Here is a 22,040-nt window from a genome sequence, read left to right on the forward strand (position 1 = left end):
AAATATACATAATACATAAGATATTTTTCCTACACACACATGTAAAAACACTAAGTTGCTAACCAAGGCAGTTTATTAAGATAAAAAACATTTAACGGGTAACGTTTCAACCCTGCATCAAGGTCTTTCTCAGACAAAGAACTAAACTTTTTTTTTGTCTGAGGAAGACCCTCATACAGGGTTGAAACGTTACCTGTTAAGTGTTTTTTATCTTAATAAACTGCCTTGGTCAGCAACTTAGTGTTTTTAATATGGAAGCAAGGCTTAATTATATTACAACACACATGTAACAACATTATAATTACCATTTAGTGATCATGCTACAAACAAATTTTATTGCATTTCATTTATATAAAATCACTATGTAGACTATGCAGAAGGCCACAACTCAGCAATATCATATTCCTGGAGAGGCAACTTTCAGTCTCAAAGAAGCATTAACATTCACAAACTTATAATTTTCTTCTAAAAACACCATGTCACAAAATATTTCATTACAACCATTTACAAAATAAATTCACAAACTGAAAACGACAACACTACGACATTCCATGGAATCAAACACACTTTGAAATATTCATGGTACACCTATTTCCCCCTCTACAAAGTTCTTCTAGTATAATAAAACAATAATTCCCTGCTTGTGGATATTTAAAAACCTGCATTTGTTAAGAAACAATTCACATGTGAAGAGAAACTCGTGCAAATGCATTCTGGATTCAAACATGAATGAAACATGCATATATGATCACAGACTCCACTTCTTTCCCTCCACTGGAAATTTTCCTCCCCACTCCCAAACATACAAATGTAAATAACTGATAAGTCTACACTAACACTATCTGAAATTAGTCATGTGGTTCAGAGTTTGTCATGCAAAAGACACAGCAGAACCTCGCTCTTTAGGTTTTGGTACATCAAGTTGGAAAAACTTAAAATGCAGGTAAATGTAATATCAACCAAAATTTTATAACATTTTGCTACATTATGACCATAAAGATTGGGTGTACGAGGGAAAGTCAAAAAAAGGGTGCACTTGCTCATAACATTTTGTTGGAAAGAGATATTTTGATGAATGTGGTTGGCAACACTGCTCACAGGTTCCCAGTTATCAGTGGTGCCCCAACTGGCACTGACTCATTTCTGTGGGTAAGAAGGTGCAACCCTGCTGACATTCATCACCAACTGCTTGGAAGTATAAAGAGATAAAGCGATTTTCAGCAAGGTGATCCCAAAATTATGTGCATTGTTTGAGAATGAGTGCATTGATATTGAGGACGACAAGGAAAGTCCTCAACTGCTAGGATGAGGGACAATGTTGAATGTACGTTAATGAACTGATTCATAGTCCAGACCTCATGCCTTGTGATTTTCATGTGTTTTGACCTATGAAAGAAGAGCTTGTGAAGAAGATATCATTCTGAGGAGGAACTTAAAACTGCGACACAAGAGTGATTATTGAAAATTGAACGGGAACTCTTCGAAGAAGGTAGAGAAACTCTTCTTACCCTATGACAAACATTTCAACAGACTTGGATATTAAATAGAAGAGTAGAGTTGTTGGTGTACTTTTATGTAAATACAAGAACTGTCCTCCAATATTCATATACTATTCGATTCATTCCAGCACAACACACTTTTTGACTGACCCCTGTATAATGACGAAAAATGTGAAATCACTGTATTAGTCACGGGAACTGGAGCAAAACCAAAGGCACTGCAAACACACAAATCCGATGCCTGTTTAAACAAAGTTTGCAGTTTTTCACTAAGTTATAAAACCCTAACTACACCATACTGTGACAGGGTTAAGCCTCGGCTGGATATTTCTATCAACAGCTGAAAACTGCTTCTCCTTCTATTGAAAAATCTCCTAACATATGCCTCCAATTTCGGTGATACTCTGCAAAGCTTTTCGAGAAGGATACACGAACTGATGTAATGTGCACAAAATCAATTTGGGGTTCTAGTTTGGCGTACAAAAAGTAGTAAACCAGCATTAATGGGAAGTGAAAAGCAGCTTTAAATGGGGCGTTTGAAGAGTTTTAAAATATTATAACATTTAGGTTCAATATTGTGGATCTTAGTGTTGTGAATTTATATAGATAGTTCCAAGCGTGTGGTGTTACCTCCACACCCCCTATACGCCTTCGTGGCATGGTGCTAAGCACAGGGGAGAACTTGTTCCAAACGTTTACCCAATAGTTTCAACACAAATCACATAATTTTATGACAAAAAATACAAGTATTTGGTTCCCATGAGTTCTGAAAGTTCGAGGATTTCCTCTTGTATCACTGCTGTCGTTTTTCAACACACAACCCTCCTCGTGCGGTTCTCGCATCTGAGGCCATGTGACTCTCGCAGAGTAGAAGGCGGAGGTTTCAACCGCTTATCTTTTTTTGCCATCTGGGTTTGTGTTGTTCCGGCAGAGACAGTTATGAAATCAGGGAACTGCATTACTTCAGTGGCTCCTTTCAAAACCCAAGACAAGACAGTTTTGAAAGTCGAAGCAATGAATCGTCAAGATTATTATAGTCACACAAATTACGCCAGTTTATGAGTCTGATCCGAAGGAAGAAGGCAAGTTATGTCGTTCCATTATTGTGATTAAAACTCTTCGCTGTTGTTTCTACACATCTACTTTAAGCACAATAATGGGAATAAATATACACAGTAATCAAATTGAATAAAATGTAGAAAAGAAGGGACAGAGATTCCTATTTTGACATTAATTTTTTTACTTCATATAATTATAAATACTTCGAAAGTCCAGAGCTCGCAAAATCTTTTCAGGTGAGAAGGCTTCAAACATTCATACCGATTTATATTAATTTATTGAAACTCAAATGAAATAATAAAATATTACTTTCATTGTATAAAAAGTTCTATTTTTAGTTCGAAGACAATCAACGAGTGTGCACGCACGCACATGCACGCACACACATGCACACACACGCACACACAAACACACACATTCTAGTCCTGCGTTCATCCCAGCAAAAATTTCTATGGAGCAGGAAAATTATTCTAAATTTCTTAGCACATCATGAATTCAAAACAACATTTAGTGTAAAAACCAGCAATTTAAACTGACGTATTAACGTGACGTGTTAACATGCAACTGCCCCCTTACTCAATCTCTGGCATCAGGTCATTGTTTCACATTTTCAGTGGCTCTCGCTGGCCAATAATAAGTGAGGGTCGAGCACAATGCTGTCACACAGAACATAAAATCCACTTTGTATGGGCAATTGTTCTTGTAGCTTCTTTTTTAGATTAATATAGAAGATTTCACGCCTTACTTTAATGTAAACAACTGCACAAGCACTTCCAACAAGCAGAAGAGGCACAGGAACATTTTTCTTTGGGGGCACAAGATTAACAATGTGGGGGCATGGACATTTCAGAACAGCACACATGAAGTTCCTGTTTCTTACTGGAATATTTATAATTATTATTTCTTAATTTTTGAGGATTTTTGATAATTTTAAAAATAGATAATTCCAAAATATATGAAGATCTTGGGCCTCCTTCTGCACTCATTAGGGATTTAATGGAAATTGTGAACAAATATAGGTCTACATATATCAATTTTAATTCCTGGTGGAATTTGAAAGGGGGGGGGGGGGGATCAGACAAGGATGATTCCACCCGTTTTAAAACATCCCAATCTCTGGTTGTGAATGATTTATTAGAGCAAAAAATGATACCAGAAAATAATTTTTATGTAATTATGCACGTTGTGAATTTGTACTGTACAGTGCCTTCAGGCGCAAAAGGAAAAACAATTGTGATGAAATTTTACTTTATTCTTCCTGATAGTTTTAAGAATTTGAAAATATATTTAAATGTTATTGTTTCATTTTAAATTGGCTGTACTTTACTTTAGTGAAATAATTTCACACTTTTTCTTTGTTAACAATGTTGGTAATAATACTCTCTTGCATTCCTTATACATATATCAACTTTTAATTAAAGGAAAATGTGTATCCCAATTTATCCTTTACTGTAATACAAGGCCATTGCAAACATTTTTTTGGGGGGAGGGACTGTTGAGAAATACTGCCACCTCTTGGCAGTCCCATTCTGGCCCTGTTAACTGATATTCAAACTTCTGACTTCGCAGCATATCACAATCGGAAAGCTGGCGAAATCCTGTTGGTAATGTTCGTAATGAAGTAAGCAACCATTGGTACTGTTGAAAATTATTCCCATCCCGAAAAAAGAAATAGTCGGCGAACTTCGGAATATTTCCCTTCTAGTCAGCACATTTGTAGATTGCAAGACCCAAACTTTTTTTGGGAGGAGGGAAGGAAGGAGAGAGTTCCTGACAGCTGACTGTTTTCACTGTTCCACTACGGCGATGTATGACATCACGTGGGCGTAAAGGTAAAAATGGTAAAGTTTCCCGTGCAAATAGCACTGTGCCACATTTAGGGGATGTGAGGGTATGCCCAACACATTCTCAATCTCAGCCATTTTGGAGGTGATGTGATCAGCACTCTGGCTGCCTTTGTCCCCCTCCCCCCACCCCACCCCCCAGGGCAACATTTGATTTGGGGCTGGATGAGCCTGGAGCCATTTTATGTTTTCCTATCCTTAACCTTTTGCTGCCCAAGGTCTTTTTCACATGTAAGCCTCTCTGTCCTGAGCCGATTTTGAGCAAAATGCACAGTTTCAATTAAATGAGTGTAGATCGGAGGCTAATTGCCCTAGAGAGATGAGTGATATACCGTTGTACGTGGAATGAACCAGAGATTCAGACTATATGAAATTTTTGCAAATTCAGCGTATATGTGGCAGGGGGGGGGGGGGGCTAACTCTCAAAATTCCAAAATTTCGGGGAAAAAAATGTTGTTCCTCCACCCTCCCCTCAAGCAAAAAGTACATGACAGTGTTGACATGCACATGGAAATGATCGCTAACATGTAAGGAACACAAAAATATTTGCATTATTATCATATGACCAATGTAACTTGAGTTATACCCCCAAAAGGAATTGTCGGCACGCCACTGATTCAAGCTTCAAAATGCAGCGGTACCTTGAAATGACTTTAGCTCAGAGACTATTTGCCCTGGAGATATGAACGATATACCGTTGTACGCAGAATGAATCACAGATTCAGACGATATACACTGCTCAAAAGAATTAGGGGATAATACGATATTGAAAGAATTCGCCACTAACATGCACAAATTGTTACTTTCTGGGTCAACGTACGTATCATAGTGTTATGTAATCACAAAAGTCGGTTGAAAAGAATATGCACCAGGGGGCTACCGACATTCCACAACACATGACCTGAGTGTAGAGCAGAATGGGCAGAAGTACTGCCCTCTCTGTGTCATCCTGTTCACTTGGAACAAGGAAGTGCTGCTGTAGGGTGATTACGTGATGCCTCCGCAACGTGAATTACACGAGTCCACTGCTTGGAGAGCAATTGGACGACTGGAAGCTGGTCAAACACAGCAAGTTGTGGCAGCAGCGTGTGGAGTGTCGCAAAGTCTCATCTGTAGACTGTGGAGGCATTTCCAGGATACCAGAACGGTACGAAGACGACGTGGGCAGGGTCGGTCAACATCAACAACCCCACAAGATGACCGGTATTTGCCATTACTAGCCCGTCGGAACCTCCGAATGAATGCTACCGAACTGCAATGTGAGTTCACTGTGGTTATGGGAAGACACGTATCGACGCAGACAATACGGAATCGCCTTCATCAGGTAGGCCTGTATGCCCGTCGACCGATGGTGTGCATGCCCCTCACTGAACGTCACCGGAGAGCCTGCAGAGAGTGGGCTGAAGAACATCGTGCGTGTAACCATGAACAATGGCGATCGGTTTTGTTCAGCGACAAGTCTCGGTTCAGCACGTAACCCGATAATCGATGACTGTTTGTGTGGCGAGAAAGAGGAACACGCAACAATCCACAATTTGTGCAAGAACAACATGCGTTTGGTGGTGGTGGAGTTCTCGTGTGGGCCGGCATCAGTATCTGTGGTTGTACAGACCTCTACAGTGTCCGGAATGGATCGCTGACAGCAGTGCGATACCGTGATGAGATCTTGCGACCCATAGTTGTACCTTACACTGCAGCGGTAGGGGACACATTCCTTTTTACGGACGATAACGCTCGACCTTATTGGGCACAGCTGGTGGACACCATGCTTGACAAGGAAGGTATCGAGCGGATGGACTGGCCAGCCTGCTCACCTGACCTGAATCCTATTGAGCATGCGTGGGACACACTAGGGCGACATATTGCAAGTCTGCAAACACCTCCCCAGACTCATCAGGAGCTTAAACAGGTCCTCATCGAGGAGTGGCACAGAATCCCCCAAGACCTGTTGGATAACCTGCTTTTCTCTATGGCACAGCGATGCACAACTGTTTTAGCGGTTGCTGGACACCACACACCATATTAGAGGTCCATCTCCATGCGGCGGCATTGCTCTCTCAAGAGTCCATCGTTGGTGAGTCCCATGTAACATGTTGCTGTTGACCACAAATTTTGCCTTCATGTTCCACAAGTGGCCTTTGCCTTGCCTGTTTGGCAAGTGTTAGCCTCCCATTGACTGGCACTCTTGGGTCTCATACCTATCTATCGTCAGGCTGTCCATGCAAAGTCTAAACTCACATTATCCCCTAATTCTTTTGAGCAGTGTATAATTTATGCACATTTGGCGCACATATGGAGGGGGAAAGGGGGGAAATCCCCTGATTTTTTTTAAAAAAGGGGGTTTCTCCCCACCCCCGAAAAAAAGGATATGAAAAGTTCAAAATGCACATAGAAATTATCGCTAGCACACTTGTCACAAACACGTAGATGACAAAAAAGTCCTTGGAAGTATGTCACTTCAGTCAAAAAATATCCTCGCACTTGGGCACAAAACGACATACACCTACGCACAACTTTCACGGACGAAAAGCTAGAACGCACTGCAAAATGAACGCCGATTCTTGCAGCTGCTTGACATTCTATTTTTAGACAATGCTGGGTGACCTCTGTTCAACATTGTGCTCACAAAACAAAGGTTTCCTTCAGCACGCTTCGAATTCCCATTCTCACAACGCAGATTCAACAACCAGTTTTCCCCCTCCCCCTGCTTCCGCCCTCACGGAAAACTTTCATTTTGACATCGGATACTTATAAACAAGCTTCCTTCGAACGCAGATAGCAGGAGGGAGTGAAAAGCATTGCTTTAGAACAATAAAGCCGTCTTCCTTTGTCGGCAAAAATTTGACGTTGAAAAGAGCAGCAAAAGAGAAGTACCTTTTCCCGCCTTTTCCCCTCCATTTTCATGAAGACAAAAAAAATATGCAAAAAACAATTTGTTAAATACATGTGTTAGGAACAATATAAAAAATAAAATCGAAATTCTAGCCAAAAATAGAAAAGTTATAACGTAAAAACTACGACCTTGATACAGCGTCTCGATCGAGATGCTTGGGACAGTGAGGGTTACATTTGGGTATCTCGTTCGAGACGCTTGGGCGGCAAAAGGTTAAACAGGTCTACATTGCTCACTTCAATATAAATACACAAGAACTTCCACCTTCCGAAAAATACGTAAATGGTGTAATGTCTTGTAGTGTACAATTCATACGCTATTTAAAAGTCCCTGCTCTACTTTTTTTTAAATTACATTTCACATTCATTCCCTCTACTTTTCCTTGCTTCCGAGTTGCAATAACTGAAAATTATTTTTCCAATGTTTTCTTAAAACATTTTTACTCTGTTTAGAGCGGAATTTGAACCACTCCACAATGTCCTCGGTGGCAATTGAACCCGGGAAGCCTTTCATTACAAGATGTTTAAAAAGCCAAATGGTTACCTTCAAGATTATGTTTGTAAGGTGAAGTGGGGAATTCTGGTTTCTACACCCCCCCCTTTTTGTTGCCTACATTTTTAATCTTGTACTACTATTTTACTAAATAACTGCTACGTTTGCTAAATTATAGAAACTACTGTTGTTTTTTTCGTAGTTCCTTACGTCGCAGGAGCAAAAATATCCTTAACTTCTAAATTTTTAATTTTTAATAGCCTCAAAAGTTGTGGCGCAATTAACCCCCCCCCCCCCCCCCCAACACCTTGTCCTCGCCAAGTTACACCTGGGACCTTCAAATCTAAAACAAGTGATTTCACAGCGCAAAGGGGCTGGTGATCTCAAAGCAAGTTGGAAAATCTTTCTCGAGATTATGGTTCAAAACATGCTTCAGGCACGTCTGCCAGTGACCACGACCATTTCCTCCTCACTGCCCCCATCCTCCTCCTTCCCTTCCCTTACCTACCAGATCGTAAAACCTGTGGTATACAAGGTGCTGTAGCTGGGGAGCCAATTTGCCGAAAGGGTATGGTTGATCCCACCAAATTTGAACACCATTTTGGTCACGCTCCATATTTCATCTTCTGACGTAAGCGCGGAATGCTTTCGTGGTTAGGGAGGCTTGTTAATTTAAATCTCTCTAATTTAAATCTCTCGGCATAAGTACACTCTAACAACGAAAACATTTAACCTGGACTGGCCTGAGAAGACGAAACACGGAGCTAGACCAAGAAGGGCTTTGAATTTGGTGTGATAAGCGAGACCAGGATAGGGACCCTCGCACTTCTTCGTACTATTGTTAGGAAAGGAACGACACTCTCGAAATCGCGATTCCTTTCAACATCCAGCCTAGGCTTCAGGTCCTATGTAGCAAACGGGATAATCTAAATTCTGAGGAATTTGTCAAGTTTTGCATTTCTCACGGTGAACAATTCAAAAATAGCAAGTTATCACATTAAGGCTAGGCTGGACCTTTGGTCAATGCCTGCACAGCCATTTTCGAAACCATCGCAAATATCCAGACGAGCAAACACACATCACAAGATTCACATGAATCTTCTACAAGGAATTGTAAGCAGATGTAATTTTCCAGAACATGGAATATTGTGCTTCGCCGGCACCTGCCAAAGGTCCAACCGAGCCTCAATGAAGACATGCACATGCTAGCAAGATATAGAGAAACAGAGCCTAAAATCCATACCTGAATAAAATGCTCTATTATAGGAATCTCACCCAACTGAACTCCTTTTCCTTCTGGGATTTCAATGCTTGTGTTTTCTTTTGGTACAGTCTTAAACTCCTCACTGAATCGTTGCACTTTCTTGCGTTCTCTAGTTCCCGATACTTCAAGAGGTTGATCCAAGAGTGGAACTGAAAATACAATTCAGAAATACAATAAAAATTGAATTTTGTGTGTCATGTACAGAAAAGGAAGTACGTAAGTGGATTCAGGTGCCAGCCACTTTTTATCAGGAGGTTTGGTTTTTTTTTCTCCCAAATACAAGCTAACAATACAATACAAAGCCGTGATTGCAACTATAAGCTATAAAATATGATGTTAAAAGATATAATTTATTAATTAATACAAAACTGGATTAAAAGTAATTAATTCTTGCACGGAGTGGTCTTCCTAAAGAAAGCTCAGCATGAACAACATAATACATTCTCATACATGGCCAACTCTACCATACCTCAGCACATTTTAAAATTCGGCAAAAATTTAGAATGTCATGCTTATTAGTCTCATTTAATGATACTCATAATACAGAAAACCCAAACATTAAAAAATAAATACCTTACTTCTTATTAAATGGAAATTATTTCCGTAAGCGAACTCAAAGTATTAGAAAAAAACAACTTTAGAACTAATTTTAAAATTTCAGGCACCAGGTGGATATTTTTAGGTACCATGGCAACTGAATGGCCTGTATTTTTCTACCCCTGAATAAGGCATTCAAATAAATAGAAATTAAGCAAAATGAAACACCAACCCATATACAGAAGAACCCTGATTTCACAGTCCGGATTACATTTCTTCCAGCATTCTACATTAAATTATCACGGTCATCACCTCTGAAAATTATAATAGTGGCAGCAAGCAATGTTGACAAAATAAGGACTAGTGAGTGTTTCATTTTTTCCCCACTATAAACATTCAAACTAGATGAGATTTTATAAACACTTTACTGATAAGCATCTAAGAGAGGTGAGATGGCATGAGAATACGCAAACACTGGAGAATAATAATATAACAAACTAAAAATCTAACCTTTCTTATCACCATCCTCCTCCTCCTCCTCATCATCATCATCTTCTTCATCCACATCCTCCTCATCTTCTTCTTCTTCTTCCTCCTCTTTCACATCCTTTTTTACTTCTTTCTTAGTTTCTTTTGTTTTAGTTGGAGTCTTCTTTGGAGATTCTTTGTCATTTTCTTTTTCATTTTCCTTCTCCTTCTCAGGCTTTTCATCCTCATCCCCACTGCATTCTGATTTCTTCTCATCCTTCACAGATTCTTTGTCATCTCCCTGAAACCAAGCAACATTTGTACATTATGTAGTTTTATCAGTTTTAAATCAAAGAAAATATAGGAAGAGAGGACAAACATCTAACAATAATAGGTTTGTTTACACTGGTCAAGTACAAGTAATTTCTCACAGGTTTACACAACCACATCTTGCAATTATTAAATAAACAGGTCTTTTAACAGGTTCTTTCCAAAAAAAAAAAATGTCAATTTGGACCCGTTGTCAGATCCTTCCTCAGGGTAGTCAAAGAATCACAAAAGTGGAATATAAAATGGTTAAAAGGATAAAAGTCATAGGATTAAAATGCTGGAATTCTATGATTATTTTACCATTGAAATAGTATTGCATTCACTCCCATTAATGAATAATACATAAATGTATTAATACCATGAAACCAAACTGACCCCAAAAAATACGTGAAACACAAAAATAATGCTATTATTGTAATCCAAATATTTTTTGTATTATGCAAACAAAAAGATTCAAGAAAATCCTTACAGAAATGACCTGCATAAGAAAATAAGTAAACAAATTATTATCAATACAGGGTGGCCCAAAAGTAGGTATACAGTATATACCACTGTCAGCTCGCCATTATTGTTTGTAAGTTCATTATCCTTTTCAGATATCTTCAAGGAAGGTATGAGGAATGTTGCAATGTTGATGGAGGACATTTCGAACACTTGCATGACTAAAAATTGTTCATTAATTGTTGATGAATAAAGTCACTGGTACTGTATATCTACTTTTGGGCCACCCTGTATAATTAGTTAGTCCTCAAACTTGATGGAGGGTAAGAGGGAATTAATTTTCTGTATGTCTGTCTGTTTGGAATTGCTTCAGCATTTCTGCATCTTTTCATGCTTTCTGCACATGCATGGGTGTCTCCAGAAATTTTTGTAGGGGTTCAGGGCTTTGATAAAACTTGAATAGTCAAAAAGGATAATAATATTTACTATCACGATTATTTACAAACCAATAAAATAATTCCATTCCTATTATTATATTGTTGGGGAGAGACTTCTACTTGATCCATCAGATGAGCGCATATCGAGCACAACTGCTTTTCAGGGTGGCTACAGACAAGCAGAAATGAAATTCCCTAACTTTTCCAGGTTTTCCAGGACAAAATTTAGCTTTTTCCCTGACAATTATAACTAAATTCATTTTTTTGCAAATTGAAATAAGAATATCATACAGATCCAGGTATATTAAGTACCTATATTAGCTTCCACGAAATTGACTCATTTCTATATGATTTGCATTCAAACTGCAAAATAGTGAATTTGGAAAATTATTACTAAAGCTAGGGAGGAATTACGGGATTTTTTCATTATGCAGCCAGTTTTTCAATAAAATATTTAATTATCTTTAAAGTTACGACTAAATGATATTAGAGTGAAGTGATTGATGCAAAAAGGAATTTTATAATTTTTCAATCTCAAACATGCAGATATACCATTATTACTGACGAAAAGGGTATCTATGTATTGAAAATTTAACGCAAGCAATTTATGGAAGGGAAATCTACTGAATTGTAAAGGTGCCTGATCTAGCTAATCAAATATTAAAACAGGAACATGCTGTTGATAACAGCTTCTGAAAGATTATGTACGAGGGGTGTCCAGAAAAAGTTGAAATGTATGCGGTGATAGTTGTCGGAGCGCAACATGCATATGCAGGCAGAAAGAAGGGTCATGTGGCTGTAATCTGGTGCAGTAAAACACAGCCATCTTAGGACAGTTCTAGCTCTCACACAGTCTCCCACGGACTGAGAGGTGCATGTGGTAATCAGATTTTTGCATGTTCAGGATCTGGCATAGAGCCACAAGCAATCGTGTGAGGTGTACAGACCAGACATCATGAGCAATAGTATGATCAGACGATGAAGGCCAATCCAATGTGCACAACTCCATATAGCTGAGTATATGCAGGCTCTTTTACATCATTTGGACCACTCCCTGTACAGCCCTGGCCTTGCATGTACCCACTCATCTATTTGTTCAGCTGAAGATATTTCTGGCAGAACAAGGTTTTGACACAAAATTTAGAGTCATGGTACTGTAACTAATGCTTTTAATTACTAACGATATTCTTGTTTTCTTCCAAAGATGGCCGCCACCTGTAGAAAGCTAGTCGGATCGCGCTCCGCATAAGATTGGATTTTCTGTGTTCTCAGTTTATTTCTTCATTGTGGTACTTTGCACGGGTGTTAAGCTATTGCTATTGAACAGTGCCGACGATAAAAACATTAACCCAAGTGAGTGGAAATGCAGTGAGAGGTGTTTTATTGTTCCAGCGGCAGGCGTCCTCCCGATGCTTTTCTCTGCTTCGCCGAGGGAGACACGTGCAACGGACAGCGGCCAAGGTAAGCCCAGGCCTCACCGGCTCTTGAACTTTCTTTTCCTTGTGCTGCTGTGTGGAGACATTAAGTTAAATCCAGGCCCCAGGCCAATGGAAAACAAATTCAGTGCATACTATCAATGCCCAGAGCATAAAGAACAAACTTTCTGACTGCACTTCGGAATTGGGAGAATTTATGGAGCAGGACTGTATTGCAATAACCGAAACGTGGCTCAATGACAATGTACTGGATTCCGAACTGCCTTTTTCAAAACATTTCACTATGTACAGGAAAGACCGAGGCTCAAGGGGCGGGGGAGTGATGCTTTGCATAAATAACAAATGGAAAAGTGTGGTGCGAAGTGACCTGGATCGCGACTGTGAAATTCTGTGGGTTGAGGTGCTTCTCGGCAAGAAAAACAAACTTTTCATCGGTTGTTTTTACAGGCCACACAAAACTTGCCCCGTAGCAGTTCTGGAGGCTTGCTACGATTCTGTGCTGTCGGCATCCTCTATGGGCGACGTAATTCTTTTCGGAGACTTCAATCTGTCAATTACATGGACAGACTCCAGGCATGGCCTTACAAACGACAAGAACGACACGTACTTCATGGATCACTTCATACATGGCCTCAGACTTCAACAGCACAATATGTTCAATACACGAAAAGACAATAACCTGGACTACATTCTCTCATCACTCCCTTCAGCGCACATTACCCCTTCGAGAAATCTCATCCCTTCGGACCATGAATCGCTGGACGCTGTATTCTGGCTCCCGGACCACCTGAAAAGTCAACGACCTTCCAGCCCTCCACGCCAATACCTTGTTTGCCGCAAAGCACCCTGGGGTGACATCCGTTCCGCGCTGGATTCCATTCCCTGGACAATCCTGGAGAGTGGAAGTGTCGACGAAGCGTGTGACGTGTTTACTGATGTGATTCATGCAGTGATAAAGGATTATGTGCCACTCAAAAAAACGAAATCAAGCAAATACCCTTCCTGGTTCGACTCTGAGCTCTTGCTTGCCCTTTTAAACCGAAAAAAGGTCTGGGATCTCTGGAAACATTTTCCTAATGAATACACACGGAAAACTTTCACCGACTTACGACGTCACTCTAAACAATTGCAGAAGACCAAATACAGGAAATACATCGGTGCCATCACAAACAATATCAAATCAAATCCAAAACGTTTTTGGTCACTAATCAACTCAAGGAGGCAAAATTCCCGAATACCTCTGAAAGTAACACATGACTCAGTATGCGCAGAGGGCCCTGACAAAGCTAATCTTTTTAACTCTTTTTTCTCCATAAATACAACCTCGAATACACCGGCTTCATCCCTTCCCAACCTCCGTCCAGTTTGCTGTCACTCTCTAACTTCTCTCTCCACGTCTCCAGAAGAAGTGCAACACATCCTATCTTCGATGCCTCAAAATCGCGCCAATGGTCCTGATGAAATCCCTTCTATTTTCCTAAAAAACGCTGCTTCCTCTCTCGCTATTCCCTTCTCTATTTTATTAAACAGATGCTTCAATGAGGGTACATTTCCAGATTCATGGAAAAATGCTAACGTGGTACCATTATATACATCTGGAGACAAGTGTGCTGTTTCTTCTTATAGACCTATTTCCCTTCTTTCACCACTTTCTATCGCCTGTGAAAAGATAATAAAGGACCGACTCTACAAATTTACCTCTCCATATATAAATACAGCACAGCACGGCTTTTTACCAGGAAGCTCCTGCTTAACCAACTTAAGCATTTTATTATCTGACGCTATCAACTCTATATCTGAAAATTCTCAACTGGATGTAATATATCTGGATTTTTCGAAAGCTTTTGACTCTATAAACCACAATTTCCTGCTTCATAAATTATCCCACCGTTTCAATATTCATGGAAACTTTCTCTCTCTGCTCAAGCACTACCTCCAAAACAGATAACAAAAAGTTGTTCTTTCCGGAATGTCTTCTTCTTATCAAGCTGTATCTTCTGGTGTACCTCAAGGCAGTGTTCTTGGACCTCTTCTCTTCATCCTGTACCTTGATGATCTCCCAGAATATCTTTCAGAGTCATGCAAGAACCTTCTCTTGTTCGCTGACGATTGCAAAATATATAGTAAAATCTCCAATTTCAGTGACATGACACTTCTGCAAAAGAATTTAGATTCTCTAATAAAGTGGTGTGAATTATGGAACTTAAAACTCAACCCTCAAAAATGTACCATGATGACCTTCTCCTTAAAGAAAAACACATTTAATACTAAATATTTCATAAGAAATAATTGTGTTCAAAGAGTTGCCGCACAAAAGGACCTGGGCGTCATATTTGACGAGAAACTTTCCTTTTCTGAGCACATCTCTACAGTCACAAGGGGTTCAATGCGTATGCTGGGTCTTCTTTATCGTTTCACGGAAATAAACAACTTGACTGCCCTCAGCACCTTTTACAAATCTTTTGTGTCACCTAAAATTGAATACTGTTCTCCGATCTGGTCTATGGCATGCCCCTCAAATTCAGATAGACTAAATTCCGTCCTAAATTTCTTCCTGGCCATTGTTCGACACCGAATTCCGTCCACAAAACACTTGCAAAAGTCCATCCTCCTGCAAATGTTAAATATCCAAACTCCACAAGAAAGACATAGACAGGCTGACCAAATATTTCCACATAAAATAGTGAATGGCAACCTCAGAAGTGACCGCCTTCTTCAGGAAATTCACTTTCGTGTGCCTGCCCGTTCAACAAGAAGCACTCAACTTTCTGCCTCTCAGAAGCCGAGATTGTGTCTCATCCAGCGCTCTCTGTTCCATAGACTGCCCAGTGAATATAATAATCTAGGAAGCCAAATATACATTTTTGAAAATCTGGACAGTTTTAGAAGAAAGTTAGCAAAAAATATGTAAGTCTTTTAACCACATGTAATTTTTTTTATGTTATTATTTTTGATGTATTATGTTATTATTTTTTTGTCCTTATGTTCTATAAAAACGTTCCAATGTAAAATGGCTAACGCTGTATTTGGAATCTTCTATTAAATAAATAAATAAATAAATTAAATAAAATTGGTGTTATTTTTTATTTATTTTTACTATTCGGTGTTATTTTCCGCAAATTTCACATTTTCATTTTAGACCATTTTGTGACAAATACGTGTATATCTAAAATTATACCTTCATGGTGTTTTTAAACTACTGTTTTAAATTGTAGGTCACGTGGTGTACATATTTTCGTGACTGTTTGATATGTTGGAACCGATTTTTGAGGAAGTTATTTTCTATTATTTCTCACTCGATCTCCCACAAAATCGCACCATTTAGCTCGGTGATTCAAAACACTTCTTGTGCGACAAATACTGATGATGCAGCTTTTCTGTGAACTCCACCACTTTGGTCTGTGATGCAAATTGTTCTGATAGAAGTTGAGAAAAGTTTGGGAAATATTTGATTGAATGTGGCTGTCGGAATTATTGCACGGACAACATGCATTATAGTTTTCGGATAAAATGTTGGAAAACATGTGTGTTCTAGATACACAAATATGGCACATTTTGTTTCCTGAAGCCTAAAAAAGCCAAGAATGTTGGATTTCAACACATTTTATGCCAAATTCTCATTATTTCGGTATTTTGAAAGGGTGACAAATGTTTCCACACATTACTGCACATTCATAAACACTACTTCGGAGCAATTGACATTTTCCACTGTCGTCGCGTTTATGAAATATCAAGGTTCCTACTCATTGGAACTTACTTCGTGGATAAATCAGTAGATGAAAAATGAAAATTTAGCAGGTTTGGCAGAGAAACATCAATTACTGAAGAAAGTGACATGCTTTTAGAATTGAATGATTCGAGTAAATATTATATTAAAATATTTACCTATGTATTATTATTATTTTATTTCATAACATTGGGCATTAACTTCACTAAGTGGCAGATTAACATAACATTGGACACTAGTTTAAACACACAGAACCAGAGGGGAGGGGGGAGGGTGAATTGCAATGTAAGTGTTGCCGAAAACTTGAGGTATGGAGCATCATGCACTTGTCAAATTTATATGACGTTTACCAATGAAGATTTCTGTTTTACTTTTTTGTGACTTATTCAACATATATATCCTGATTTGTTGGATTCTTCTTGACATGGAATTACATTCGTAAACGAATGTTAACCTGTGCAAAACCAGTATTATGCCTGGATATTGAAACAAAACCTTTGTACGCTTTTCTACATTGAATAACATTAAGTGAGCCAGAAGAGTAATACAATTCCAGCAGTATATTTGCAGTGGTGCAGCAGACTAAGGCTCCACTTTTGTTGGATGTTGCATCCGATAAACGTCATAAATGACAAAAAATGTCATACTGGAACATCCAAGAAACATCAGATTCAAGAGAGTGCAATGCATGTTATTTTTGTCGGATGTCGCAGAATGACAAGTATCGAACTGCTACGTTCGACAAAAATCGCATGCATATAAGGAGCCATAAAGTTTGTTCAATGAAATGTTGTACCACACCAGACAAACTCGGATGTACAAGGCTCTGTTAATGCATGGAATTTTTGTCAGATGTTGCAGTCTGAAGACAACCAACAATAATCAATTCCATAACAATGCCATGAATGCATTTTTTGTCGCACATTGTAGTGAACATTTTGTCGAAGTTCAACATTAGTTGGATGGTGATATCAGACAAAAATCGTATACATCAATGGAGCCTAAATGTTCATCCAACAAATGATGAACCATGACATTAAAAAAATTACAGGGTTGCATAGCGCCTTATTTGTTTCCATGTTCCTTCAGAATGTCCGACAAAATGCTGTGCTACGTCGTCCAACAACTATCGAACAGTGCCACAGTGGTAATGTCCCCCCCTCCATCTGTTGACTGTTCTGTCCCCTTACTACTTCCATACAGACAAGAAAAATGATAATTGAATGCATTTTCCACGTGATATTTAAGAGGCTAATTAAATTTTTCTGCCCCTCCGGAAATGTCTCTCCCCCCCCCCTTCCCATCACAGGTTTCTGTTCTGGTGCCATGGTTGTGTTGTGCTTAAAGGGAGCCTAAAAGTTGAGGCTGAGATTTGGCAACAAGATTTCCTGTTCTTATGCAGCGCTACATAACGACATCTTTCAAAGCAAACTCCTGGCACATTCATTCCATCGCATGAAAAATAAGTCAATAAAGACAAAATTCCCTGACTTTTTTTGACCTCTCAAATTCCCTGACTTTTCCCCGTTTTCCAGGTCTGTTGCCACCCTGGCTTTTATTTTTCTTTTTTAAAATTCATATAGTTGGTGTAATGAAAATGCATGATTATTATTACAGGGTGGCTACAAACAGAAATAAAATTCCCTTACTTTTCCAGGTTTTCCAGGACAAATTTTATATTTTTCCTTGACAATTCTGAACTAAATCCATGTTTTTGTAAGTAGAAACAATAACGTCATACAGATCAAATTTAATATCTTCAGGGGAATTGACTTCATTTCTCTATGATTTGAATTCAAACTGCAAAATAGCCAATTTGGAAAATTATTACAAATCACAAGCATTTCGCAGATTATTCGATGCACACATCGGAACATATAGTGTCTAATACCCCTCAAATCCCATAAACCTGATTCGCGGAAATGTTCTGAAAGTGAAACAATGGAATTGTACAAAATGTCATATTTCCTTACATTATCAATGGAACATATCATTCAGTAAGATTCACAGGATATTGCAAGTACTGTGTAACTGACAACACATAGTTATACCATTATAGCTGGCGATATTAAATATTTAAGGCAGAAATATATAGATAGGAATCTACTGTATTGTACAGGTGCCTGATATTGCTAATCAAATCTTAAAACAAGAACATGCTGTTGATAACAGCTTCTGAAAGTTTATATACGAGGGGCGTCGAGAAAATAAGTTCCGATGGCGTCTGTACGCGGAGCTAGTGGTCAGAGTAGGAAGTTTCCGAAGTTATTGTTTTACTATTCAGTGTCATTTTTCTCAAAATTCGAAATTTCATTTTAGCGCATTTTCTGGCAAACATACAGTCTACCTGTTCGTGAGAGTTTGATATGTTTGAACTGATATTTGAGGAAGTTACTTTCCATTATTTCCTGTTGGACAAATACTGATGTTACGGCTCCCGTGTGGCAGTAGATGAGCACTCGATCTCCTGTCAGAACCTCGCCACTTTTCCCTGTGATGCAAAGCCTTCCGATAGAAGTTAAAATATCATGGGAAACACAGGGTTTCATGTAGCTGTCAGAATAATTTCATGCATAACATGTATTATAGTTTTCTCTTAGTTAAAATGTTGGAAAGCGTGCACGTTCTACATGCACAAATGTGGCTTATTTTTTTAAGCCTAATAAACACAAGAATGTTGAATTTCGTAGTATTTTTAGTTGTTTATCACCATTTTTTAAATACGTGGAAAATGCAACAATTCGCATTTTATGCCAAATTCATGTTATTTTGCTATTTCGGATGGGTGAAAAATGTGTCCAGATATTACTGCAGATTAACAAACACAAGTTTGCAGCAATTAACATTTTTCAGTGTTATCGCGTTTGCGAAAAATCAAAGTCGCAACTAATCGAAACTTACCTTGTGGATGTCCCTTGTATAAATCAGTAAAATAAAAGTGAAAATTTAGCAGGGATGGCAGAGAAACGTCTGTTACTGAAGAAAGTGATAACACTTTTAGAATTGAAGGATTCAAGTAATTACTTATTAAAATATTTACCTATTTATTATTATTATTATTTTATTTCAGAACATTGGGCATTAACCTCACTAAGTGGCAGATTAACAATTATCTCTCATGAGTTTAAATGGACAGGGCAAGAGGGTGAATTATAATGTGAGTGTAGCAGAAAAATGAGTTTGGGAGTATGCACTTGTAAAATTTTTGTAATGTTTACGAATGCAGATATGTTTCACTTTGTCGTGATATAATATCAATAGATATATCCTGATTTGTTGGATTCTTCTTGACATCGAGTAACAGTTCAATGTCATTGTAAGCCAATGTTAACTTGTGCATAGAGAAACGACTAAGGTGGATCCACAGGATTCTAATGTTTAGAGGTCAAATTTTCTTTATTTATGTAACGTTCGATTATTAAGTGAGCCAGAACAGTAATAAAATTCTAGTGGCATATTTGCAGTGGTGAAGCAGTGTAAAGGTTCCATTTATGAATGCGATTTTTGTTGGATGTTCCATCCGACAAATGTCATAAACGACAAAAAAATGTCATACTGGGGCATCGGATTAATAAGAGCGCATAGCATGCAATTTTTGTGGGATGTCGCAGATGACAAATTTATTTATTTATTTTATCAGAAGATTCCAAATACAGAATGAACTAACAACCGAAAATAACAAAAAAAATAATAACGAACTAATATTACATGTGATAAAGTGACATATTTTTAATCAACAGCCTTCTAAAACGTGCCTGATGTTTAAAAATGTCTATTTGGTTTATTAAATTATTGAATTGGCTGGGCAGTCTGTGGAACGGGGAAGAAATGTCGAACTGCTACGTCCGACAAAAATTGCATGAATAAAAAGTTTGTTCAATGAACTGTGGTACCACACCCGAGAAACTCGGATGTACAGACACGGTTACCTCTGGGTTGTAACTATTCTATTGAAAGTCAATGAAATCGTTACCAAGAACTGTCTGTGACTGTACAAAGCTCTGTTCATGCATGCGATTTTTGTCAGATGTTGCAGTCTGAAGACATCAAACAAAAATTAATTCCACGAGATTTTGTCGCATCTTGTAGTGAGACATTTTGTCGAAGTTCAACATTAGTCATAAGGCGATATAGGACAAAAACTGCATGCATCAATGGAACCTAAATGTTTGTCCGGCAAATCAGTCTCTCCCTCAGTTTTATGGTTACTAGGGAAGTGCTCCTCATCTGCGGGCTGTTGTCCAATTGCTGACCGCTGGGGTTCACTAGATCCAGTGGTTGCCAACTATTTTAAACCAGATTTTATATTTGTCAACAAGCCTAGAGATATACCATGTGCCATAATTTATTTATTAATAATTAATTTCAAAGGTGCATATTGATGTATAAAGTTTAAAAAATTAGACACGGATAAAATATTTGAGCAGGGCATCAACTTTTATAAAATTAAAATTAATTTACCACGCTGTGGTCTCTCAACAATTGACAACCACACTAGGTGGCCAAAATACATCAATATTTTCTCCGTTATCAGGTCTACCAGCCATTAATTCAAATTATACATGACCACTTGAAAGCCAGAATACAAATATTTTATGCTAAATACAAATGTAAAGGGGTTTCATACTAAATTTTCTATTTTATATATAGTTAAAGAACAGAAGGTATCATTGAGGGTACATTTGGTAAGAGTGTTAAAAGATGCAGCACTATTTTCTTTCTTTCTTCTTTGCTTCATGTGCATGTTCATATGTTAAATTCAAACAATGAAAATTATATCATACTATTAGATTTGATTTACAAAAAATATATAAAACTACACTAGTTATGTGAGTGTTTTATACTACGTAGATATATTTAATAGGCCTACTGAAATATGAATTTGGCATTTGGGGAAAAAACTTTCATTCAAAAAAGCTGACATTTTACATTACAGCTCTTGTCAAGTTATTAATTCCATGTTGAAAGTTGTATTTTCAATTCAAGCAGTGGAACAAGAAAAATGCAGCCAAGTAATGTATTTTCATTGATTTGGAACACTTTGGGCAAAAAAAGCTGAAAAAAGCCCAACTAACAAAGGAAATTTTCCTTCCGACCACTTCCAACTCTAGTTGTCATGTTCTTCAATATGAGTTTTCCCCCATAAAAACAAGAGCGTTGCGTGCTGTGCAATGCCAGAAATACCACACACACTGATAAGTTTCATCCTGATGACATCACAAACCCTGAAGGGGCATAGGCGGAGTCCTGGAGGGGCCAGGGGGGGGGGGGGATGGCTTGCCCCCCAACTTAAAAAAATATTTAAAAAATAACACATGATTAAATTCAGTTATTACATTTTTGTTATGGAGCCATGCCACAAATCTTGACGTTTGGCATGTGCGGTAATTGCATCGCAATAGCGGGTCTTTGACGATTTGATTGATGCGTACAGTTTGAAGAAAGAAAAACGTAAAATGACATTGTTTGAGTCAACAGTTACTGCTGGGGCATCAAAAGAACTTTGCAATTTAATTTTTCTAAAATTTTTGAAGCTTACTATTGTACCGTAACTTTTTTAAAGTAATACGAGTATTGTATCAATATAAATTTAATGAAATGCAAAATGAAATA

At 38.2% G+C, this 22,040-nt stretch overlaps 1 protein-coding gene across 1 annotated transcript in view; it reads right to left on the reverse strand.

Annotated features, from left to right (window-relative positions):
- LOC146003841 (protein DEK-like) overlaps positions 1–22,040 on the reverse strand; it is a 47,925-nt gene that overhangs the window by 17,836 nt on the left and 8,049 nt on the right. The window contains exons 2-3 of the mRNA XM_083142290.1: positions 10,099–10,357; positions 9,031–9,200 (exon numbers count right to left, since the gene is read on the reverse strand). Coding sequence (XP_082998416.1) covers positions 9,031–9,200; positions 10,099–10,357 — 429 coding nt within the window. The remainder of the gene's footprint in view (positions 1–9,030; positions 9,201–10,098; positions 10,358–22,040) is intronic.

This window comes from Lepisma saccharinum, chromosome 20, assembly GCF_977018435.1.
Source record: "Lepisma saccharinum chromosome 20, izLepSacc3.1, whole genome shotgun sequence".
Classification (NCBI taxonomy): domain Eukaryota; kingdom Metazoa; phylum Arthropoda; class Insecta; order Zygentoma; family Lepismatidae; genus Lepisma; species Lepisma saccharinum.